Genomic DNA, 9,891 nt, shown 5'->3' with positions numbered 1-9,891 from the left:
TAATGGAGGTGATCTAATTTAATAAGCATTAATTGATAACCTAAAATAAATGGTACCTAACCTACTATAACAAATTAGATATACCGTCAATATATAAAACTTAAATTCTTGGCCTAATTTGTACTTAGTCAGCAGCCTAGATTCAACTCAAACTTGAGGCTAGAAATCGAGCATTAGACTCAGCCAAGCATCAACCTAGCTACGAACTTAAATAGAAGAGATAAAATTTAAAAATTAAATCTAAAGAATGTAAAATGCTCCACAGTTGAAAGAGCAAGCATAAAATCTAGGAACAGTAAGGCCATTAGGGAAGGCACAAACCAATATGAATACACAATTAATTGATGCAAAGGCCTTGGGCCAATTCATTTTTGCTCCTTTTTTTTTTTTTTTTTTTTCCTATTATCCTTTTCCTTGTACACTTATCTCTACATCTGAGACTTTCATCTTTGAAAGCCAAAATTTCAAATTAATTTCCCACCCAAATCTTTTACCAAATGATATTTGGGCTGGGAGCTAAAAGGCAAAAAGAAAAACACTAACTTATGAGCGCTTCGCGCACACATTTTCCTACCCGAGAAAAAAGCTTACAACACATTACAAGCCAATTAAAAAGAAAAAGAAAAAATAAACTAACTACCCTACAATTTACACCAAATTCATTTTCTAAAACCAATCTTTGCCTGAATAGTGCCCTCTAAAACCAAGCGTCCAATTCGCCCCAACCTGTGCAAAGACCTTTACCCTCGTGTTCACTGCTAAAAAGTGTCTGGTCCGAGCAATCAAGAGATGCTCCACATGCCACGTTATATGATTGACAAGCCGAATGACACACTCGTAGCCGGTTATCACCATCATTATCACATTTTTGGATTGAGATCTGTTTTAACCAGTTTGACAAGAAAAATGAATAAACTATACGAACAAATGCATGATAAACTTCTTTGAGCTCGATAATAGGAAAAAGCATAGAATTGTTTTTGCATCTAGTGTTGAGGTCATAGCGGATAAAGAAACTTACCCAGCAGGCTAGTCGTTTAGCAGCTCCATCACAATCTCTACCCCTAAAAATGTTCAAAATCTTTCGAGGACCAGCTGGGAATAATCGGTTGTAGTTGGGCATCACCACTACTTCTTCCAGCTGCTGCAAGATACTTAACTCGCTAGGTGCACAGTGTTGTCCCGATACATCATTTTGAAGCACGTCTTTGCAAACGGAGAGACTGGGAAGAAGCATGGAGCTATTCTGGCACGTGTAACCAGCATAGTCAGAACAGCGGAACTCACAGACTCCATTGTCACAGACCCCACCGTGAAGGCTGCACTGCTCGTCACAAACAGCTGCATAGCGCCATAGAAAATTTAAGCTAAAGTAAACAAATCAACCTTCACGCATCCTTTGAGTGATGTATCATTTAAAGGACAAAGTGAGACATGCATAAATATAAGGTATAACGTAAAGGAAATGTAGTCAGAATGCTGTCTTATAGGAGTAGTCAAATTTAACGTTACAAGATATTTCTCTACCTAATGGTTTCTTCAATTCCATTACTTCCAAGCTCCATTTCAAAAATAATTTGTTTTAGTCAAAAAAAAAAGTGACTTGCTATTCCAAGAATTTCCTTCCTTTTTATCTTTCCTGAGCCGAGGGTCTACCGAAAACAACCTCTCTACCTTCTCAAGGCAGGGGTAAGGTTTGCGTACACACTATCCTTCCCATACCCCACTTGTAGGATTACACTGGGTTGTTGTTGTTTTTGTTGTTTGTTGCTATTCCAAGAATTATGAGCTGGTTCGACATACTAAGTTGACTATTTTTACAGCTAACATATGCTACTGACAGTATTTGGCTTCAATAATACTACATTACCTGTGGAACAGTCGATGCCCGTATACCCATTTTGACATTCACAAACACCACTCCCAAGACACTTGCCATGTCCACTACAATTCCCAGGACAGGAGCCTGTAAATAGAAAGCAGAAGTTACTACACCAATTAAACAGACTTTCCAAAAGTTTACAAAAGCACAGAAAAAGTACGGCAGCTTACGTTTGCTACAATCATGACCACCAAAGCCAATAAAGCATTGACATTTTCCACCTAAGCAATCTCCATTGAAATTGCATGAATTGGGACAATGACTAGACAAAGAAACTGGATCCACATCACAGAGTTCATGGTAAGCTGGGCATATGAGCTCACCTACAATTGAAAAAAAAAATTAAGTAAACGAAAAGGAGGGTTAAAGTTGCATAAATAAACAAAGAGACACTTTAGTGATTAACCAAAAGTAGCACAATTAGTATTACCATTAAAGGCAGGAAACTGGATAGGTCCACCAGCTTTAGGACAAACTTTCCAAATGCCGTCTACAGCAACCTGTGTGGAAATTTCACCAGATAACAGATAAACGTGAGCTACTCTTCCCCAAGATTTTTTTTTTTCAAATATAATTTAAGCTGGAAGAAGTGAACTAGGATAAATACCTTAGATCTAGAGCACAGAAAGAGGAATACGAAAATTCCACTACTAGCATTACAGAAATTAACATGAAGCTTGCCACTACCATTTTTAATGACCCACTGCCGATTTTAGTCCGTCGTAAAATATAGACCTCTCTCCTTAAATGACAATTTACAATATTCCTGTACGCAGACTGACTTCAGTAATACAATCCCATCTTATTTCAATTTTGATTTTGATAGGACATAAATGTTATTTCCACATTTTCCAACGGCTGTTTATCGTTTTTCTAACAAAAACAATAGGATAAGTACATTCAGTATTTCTCTTTTTGTCTCTTAGTCAAACTATGAGGATGGTTAAATAGCCTTCTACTATTAGAAGGGAATATTCACGATGTAGTTACAGTTATGCTTCAGAGGAATGTTGTTTCTTGTAGGTACTAAAGTCCATTCCAAAAAGATATGGATCAATAGGAGTAGAGTTATTTAGTATATTGTGGACTAGGCATATTGCAAATATTATAAGTTCATATTTTTGGATCTCCAAACTGCAAACTCGGAGAATGAAAATAGAAAGGAATGGAAGAGAATGATCTCTAGTTAGTATCTTCTCATGAGCTCACAAATACATTCTCTTGCACAAGCAACTAAATGAAAAGAAAAGATGAATAACTGCATAGAACAGACGAGTAATTTCCGAAGCCATACCTCTAACGAATTGTTTGAGCACCTATGCTGATAACAACCATTGCCTTGGGTCATAGAACCACGTACAAATCCAGTACGCACTAAAGATGAAGCCATGCACCTGTATTGATTCAAACTAAAACTAGTGAGCTAAATATCCAATTAGATGTAGATCTCCAAAAGCTACAGAAGAACGCCTCACCTTGAACTACTTCCTCTCACTTCACCTAACATTCTGTCAGGTGCACGAGCACCATTGGTGTCTGTGCATGATCCATCAGAGTAAGCAACAAAATAAGTGCAATAATCGGCCAACGATGACTGACCACCTGCAACAGCCATCCACCATAAGTTACAAAAAAAGAAGCTCGTTCTAGAACCTTATTAAAGCAGTAATATTGGTTTGTGAATGGTAATTGGAATTTACCCAACGATATTATTAGTTAACTTATTTCTCGGAAAAGTTCAAAGTAGACAAGAAGATTGTGTATCCAAGACAAAAATCAGTTTTCAATGGCTTTGAAATTATCATAGTAATAATGGCACACCTCTGTTAGCCTGTGGAAAATAACGAGCCCATTGAGGAAGATCCCCACTATAATTTACAAGTGGACAATAACCTTCTGCCTCCCTATTATATGTACATCCAGATAACTGGGTAGTGTTACAATGATAGGCTCCGTTCCAGTGATTGCAGGGAGAGGTAACAAATTCAGATCCTTGGTTGCGACCCCAATCAAGACGGTCAGCCATGCTATAATTAGCGCGGTACCATCCACTGTCCTCAAGTAACGCAAGAGTCATTTTTGAAACCACTGATCTTGTATCCACCGACCCCGTCATAATCTCATTCATCAATAGCCTTTTCTCCCAGTGAGAACCTGCACCAATTTGTTAATTACACAATGGATCCATATTTATTTAGCAAAATACACTCTATAAAGTTGACATCCTGGAACCATGAAAATGCAAGTGCGTGTATCTCAGAGGGACATATTCAAAGACCGGAAGAAGAGAGAATTATCAACCTGATGTACCACGTCCACCTCCATCTTCTAGTTCCAGTCCAGTGAAATTCTCGGAGAATGCCTGAAGGGATAAACTGGTTAAAGGTATTATAGCTTTGCCCATAAATTTAACTTGGCTAAAAACAACTAGCTAGCATACGCTATAGGAATTAGAGAAGGAAAACTTATGAAAATGAAATACTATAGAATATACCCCATAGTGATAGCGAGCATGCATGATAACTCGAGGAAGCACCACTCGAGTTACCATTCGTCCAAGCTTTTCATCCATTGCCTGTTCAGTAACCTACAGATAGAAATGACAAGTAAATGCACATCAGGCTTCGGCATAACCAGGTTCAGGACCCTTAACTGTCTGAAAAATAGCACAATACAGAATTCCTTGTTAGCAAATAAAGATAATGAAGAAAATGCGTATGTTGAAAGGATTTTTGATATATCCAGAAATGGGCACACGAACTGGAGAAAGAGGCAATATCCTTTACAGATGCTGTAGAAGATAAAAGTTGGGAATTCCTCAAAGGCAAATATTAGATCCAAAAGGAAATTTGGGATAGTCCACAATAGTTGACAGAGAGAGGAGGTGCTTCACTTTTGGGAATCCTATATGCCCTATAACAGTGACAAGTTACAGCAAACAAGAGGAGAGAGCACCAAAAATTGTAGACTAGGAGGAATTAAATCAGTTCGGGCAAGTTTGAGCATCATTCGCAACTTCCAATTGTTCAAATAAACTATTTATAAGGTTTGACATAATAATGAACATAAAATCTCCTATATTTGGAGTATAATGTAGTTGCCGAACATCGAATTGCTACTAAAAGGGAAGAGGATAGAACACAATAATAATAAGCTGAACCCCTATACTTCAACACTTTGAAAACATTTCCCCTTCGGATCTCTTTCACCCCACCTTCTAGTCTCTTTTTTCCTACATTCCGACTTCTTTCAATTGACTAATGAATTGCCTGTTGCACTCTTGAAATAACCACAAAAGAATAACGGAAGATGATCATATCAATTGACTAACCATATGCTTATCAAGTTACCGAAATTAAAAAAAAAAAAAAAAAAAAAAAAAATTGACTAAGCATATGCTTTTTCTCAAAAAAGTTAACAGAAGAACCAACTTGCAAACGCTTTCAACAGTTTGAACACAATTGACCACAGAAAAGAGAAAATTATGTTAGGGCTTTCCTAAATCTCCCAGAAACCAAATTAGTGGACAATAATCGTTCATCTCTGTATATTTGACATAATTCCAAAATAAGATGTACTAAAAGTTGTTTACGAAATGGATAAACCATAATAAAAACAAATGTCATTTTCTACTACAAAACCAACGAAAGTGCACATCATGCTTAGTCTTTTATTGTTTTTATAAATAAAACTCGGTACATTTGTTCCATGTTTAGGTAGATGTATCACATTTTTGGCCGACCTATTTCTTAGTTCCTCGAAAAGAGAAAGGAAAATTTTAGTCTACCACCATATTTTTTGTTTCTGCAGCAACACTAACATAAGGATATCAGAATTTGTGTATATCTTCTACTTGGAAATGGGAATACACATAACTTTTTCTTGGTGATTTTTTTCAAGAGATCACCACTGCAGCCTGCAGGTGAAGGGAGATATAGTGCAGTCGATGAACTCTTACTAACATGAGTTTCTACTGGTGCTCCTCTGCAAGGTTATAGCACATGCAAAAATTGACAATTACCTGACTACGTCTACGCTTCCTCTCATCACGGAAATGAGAAAAGGCATGAGGATCAAATCCAAGAACATGCATCACTTCATGTATCAAAGTAGCTTGAAGTAAAGTTTCTGCTTCAGCAGTTAAATGGCGAGGAGCAACATTGACATGCCCTGAAAATGGAAAATGTCAGATTAGCAGCTGTGTCCATATAAAATTTATGCAATGACATGCTTTTGCTCACAAAACACTCACCAGCAACAGCACGACCCCATTGATCACGCTCACATGCTACAGCCCACGCAAGAGTGTTGCCTGTTGTTGGCCTTGTAGTCACCAAAAGAACCAAATCCGCATTTGCAACACCCTCTGAAGTATACATGGAAAAAAATATGATAATTTCTTCCCGAACACGACAATAATGAACCAAATAGAAATGAAAAGATTGCAACAGAACATCAGGAATGCCAAACAGATAATAATCCGAATAAAATTACCTTCAACGTATTTCCTTGGGAGTTGTACACCTCCATCTTGTCCACAAGCAGAATATCCACTTAACCGCAGGTTTCCCCTAACTGGTTCAACAGCTAATGCTCTTCTAAACCAGTCTGCTGTCTGCTCAAGAGCCTGTATTGGATCCAGTAAAAATATTAAATTATTGTGTTTTATCAAAGACAACGCAACTACTAACTTGTCAAGTCCGTGACTGTATATTCAGAGACTTTGTGGAATACATACTATACAAAACATGGCCTCGCTCAAATACTAATTACTGGCATTAGAAATGGCATTGCATGACATAGATAGTCTTCTCACGCATGTTCATTTTCATCGGTAATTTTTTTTTAAAAGATTCACTAATCTTGCCAGGTATTTTCAACATGCAAATACTAGATCAATTTGCAGCAGAAAAATCCAGAGACATGCTCATCTGGGACAATTTAAGAACAGTGAAGAAAAAGAGGATAACCTTGCGAAGCCGATGCCTTTTGTCCTCCCCAGCTATATCATCTAAAGTACAGTTATACCAGCAATCACCATAAACTGGAGGATCCCCATGTGGATTACAAGAAGATGTACCAGAAAAAGAAGCGCCTGCTGGCTCCCCGAGCTAATTAAGCAGAAAGAAAATTGATAGATCAGTAAAGACATATATCAAATTTCTCATAAACATTTTCCAACAGATGATAAGTACTTGCCTTCACAATGTCCCCGACTTTTTGACAGTCTCTCTCAGATGAATGACCAACAGCATCATAATTCAAAAAGATTCTAATGGGTTGCATGACATCATTTTGTTCTTTGGGAATTTCAAGCAATGCCCTTCCTCTACGGTGAGGCGGGTTTGAAACCACAGACTCCTCATACACCTGAGGAGTGACGGAATACACTTGCAAACCAGGTCTTTTTCTTTGTTCAATTATCTGATCATGGATGCAAGAATGGGATATGGTACTCTTATCTTCTTGTCTAAACAATTCATGGTCCGGCAAAGTTGCTAAACTGGTCTCTAAACACACTAGTAGCAATAGAACCTAAGAGAGGCAAGATACAGAAGATTTCAGAAACAACATCAATCAAAATCTAGCTTTTCTTTTTCTAAATGTTATCACCATAACACCTTAACCAATGGAGCAGGGAAAAACTATGCCTCGAGCATTGTTAAGATTAAGAAATAGATGCTCAAAACATTAAAAGAAAAATTCAAATGTCTCTTCCTAAGATTAACAGCTAATCTCCAAAATCTACATCAAAATTGAAATCCATAAGCAGTTCAAACCAAATCCACAAGCTTACTAGAGCTGGCCAAGAACCTTACAAACACTAAAGCATACTAGAGCTGGTTAAGAACCTTACAAAAAATTAACTATTACCCCAAGCTGAATAAAGTCCATCACTATCAGTGAAAATACAGATATTAACCCCTAGCAGAAAACCCCCAATCTTTAAACTCCAATTCAACCACAAAGGTGAAAAATTTTACCCTTATTTGAGCTAATTAATCAAATATACTAAGTTTATCAAAATACCCATTGCCCAAAATAAAAAAGAAGTAGAAAATGAAACTTCATAAGGAACAAGAAGATCTTATAAATGGAAATTACCATAAAATGCAACAAGTTCTTGAGGGTAAAAGAGCAACATAACTTCAGTAGATCCAAAAAACAAAAAAATTCCTAAGTCTCCAAAATCTGTTACAAGTAAGAAAACACCTTAAAATTTTCCTCTTTTTAACTTCAGATAATTTTCCAACTATCCAAACAGCTTCCCAAAACTCAACATTCCTAGTATTAAGGTACCAGCATATTCTCCCAAAAATAAAAACACAATTAACCAAAAAAAATGAAATAATAAACCCTAAATTCCCTTATTTTAAAATTAAAAAAAAAAGCTTACCTGAGGGAAAAATACAGCAAATCGAAGCTTAGCTGAAGAGCTGGATTTTGAATGAACACTTAAAGCACTTCTACTACTACTACTACAACACCAAATCTTCAACTCCATGAAACGCTGCGTTTAACAAAACAAAACACTGCTAACAACAACCTCGGACCCATCAAATCGCCGCCATGGACGGCGTTTCTCCGATCAGACTCCTCCACATTATATAACAATGATGTAAAGATTGAAACTTTACCACCCACTGAGGTGAAAAAATTGAAACTTTACTAATCTTGAAGACACCCTTTTGGGAATTAAGAACAATGAGAATAAGAAAATGTGAAAAAAATAGAAAAATTTCAGTTCTTGAATTTTCTCTGAACTGGGTTTTTGTGGTTCTGGGCAAAGGTTACTTCTTTAGCTTCTTCTTACAGAGTGAACAAAAAATCTGTACATTTTTTGTAAAGCAAAGTTCTTGTATTTGTTTGGACACTATGAATAATAAAGAAGAAATATTCAAGAGGGTGATAAGAAATGTGTATATAATTTAATATAGTATAAAGTGAATAAGAATAGGTAAGGGTGGGTGGAGTTAGATCAAATTTTTTGGATTAGATTAATATTTTATGGTTTTGTTTAATTGAAAAAAGTTGTACATTTGTTACTATAAAATATCATGGTGTTTATGAAAGAAGTCTTGCTTTTTGTTAGAATTACTGAAATGCCATTGCCTTTTTCCTCCATTACAAAAAAATGAGTGGCTTACGCTAACCATTGTATCATTAATTATTAGCTGAAAATATGTTGTATTATTCCATTACTTTGTTGAAATGACAAGGACGACCTAAAATACTAATTTGGTTTTGTTTCATCAATATAAATTTATATTTATATAAAATTACTGACGTAACTGGCAAAGTTGGTGCTATGTAATCAGAATATCACGTGTTCAAATTGTGAAAATAATCTCTTGTAGTTGTAGAAATACAAGATAACGTTGAGTACTATAGACCATTGTTGTCCGATCCTTTATTGGATCCCGTACATATCGGGAGTTAGTGCACCAGGTTGCCCTGCCCCTTCATTAAAAATTTCTTTCTTTAATTATTCGTAAGGAACAAAATAATTGTCTGTTTTTTCTGTCCAGACAGACCTTAAATTTTGGGCTTGAAACTTGTCAATTTAGAATTTCAGTTGCGATGAGTAGATTAAGGTTTCATTGAATGACATTTGGGTACTTTTTTTTTTATGGGTTTTGTTTTATTGGTTTTAATATTTTGCGATGACAGTATGCTGGTTAATATTTCAGCAGTTCGAGGAATATAATTGAAAATACATGTTGGTATCCAATTTTACATACATGACAAAACAAAATATAGGTAAAGACTCGTAAAAAGGAATACAGCAAATCAACAATGGAAAAGTTTGTTGTCAGCTAGCTAGTTAGATAAACAAATTTAGGTTTTATATTCATTCTTTCGTCACAGCACTAACAACTTTATTATAGACATATAAACTCGACAATTATGTCTACATAGGTGATATAGTACTAATTAATTAAATTTTAATCATGCTGGTAATTTACTTAAATTCAATGTTCGCTAGATATTCTTGATCGAGAATTTTA

General features: G+C 35.9%; 1 protein-coding gene across 1 annotated transcript; it reads right to left on the bottom strand.

The window, feature by feature from the left end:
• Positions 1 to 323: 323 nt before the first annotated feature.
• LOC109208548 lies at positions 324 to 8,907 on the bottom strand. The gene is made up of 16 exons (XM_019371672.1): positions 8,280 to 8,907; positions 7,082 to 7,417; positions 6,853 to 6,993; positions 6,377 to 6,509; positions 6,135 to 6,248; positions 5,904 to 6,052; positions 4,377 to 4,469; positions 4,184 to 4,244; positions 3,704 to 4,036; positions 3,358 to 3,484; positions 3,177 to 3,276; positions 2,313 to 2,382; positions 2,053 to 2,205; positions 1,871 to 1,966; positions 1,022 to 1,341; positions 324 to 880 (listed from the first exon to the last, which is right to left on the bottom strand). Exons 1-16 carry the CDS (start codon positions 8,385 to 8,387, stop codon positions 698 to 700), a joined length of 2,517 nt encoding a protein of 838 aa, XP_019227217.1. The 5' UTR covers positions 8,388 to 8,907; the 3' UTR covers positions 324 to 697.
• Between the last annotated feature and the right edge of the window lie 984 nt (positions 8,908 to 9,891).

This window comes from Nicotiana attenuata, unplaced genomic scaffold, assembly GCF_001879085.1.
Source record: "Nicotiana attenuata strain UT unplaced genomic scaffold, NIATTr2, whole genome shotgun sequence".
Classification (NCBI taxonomy): domain Eukaryota; kingdom Viridiplantae; phylum Streptophyta; class Magnoliopsida; order Solanales; family Solanaceae; genus Nicotiana; species Nicotiana attenuata.
This window is presented reverse-complemented; position numbering and strand designations above follow the sequence as displayed.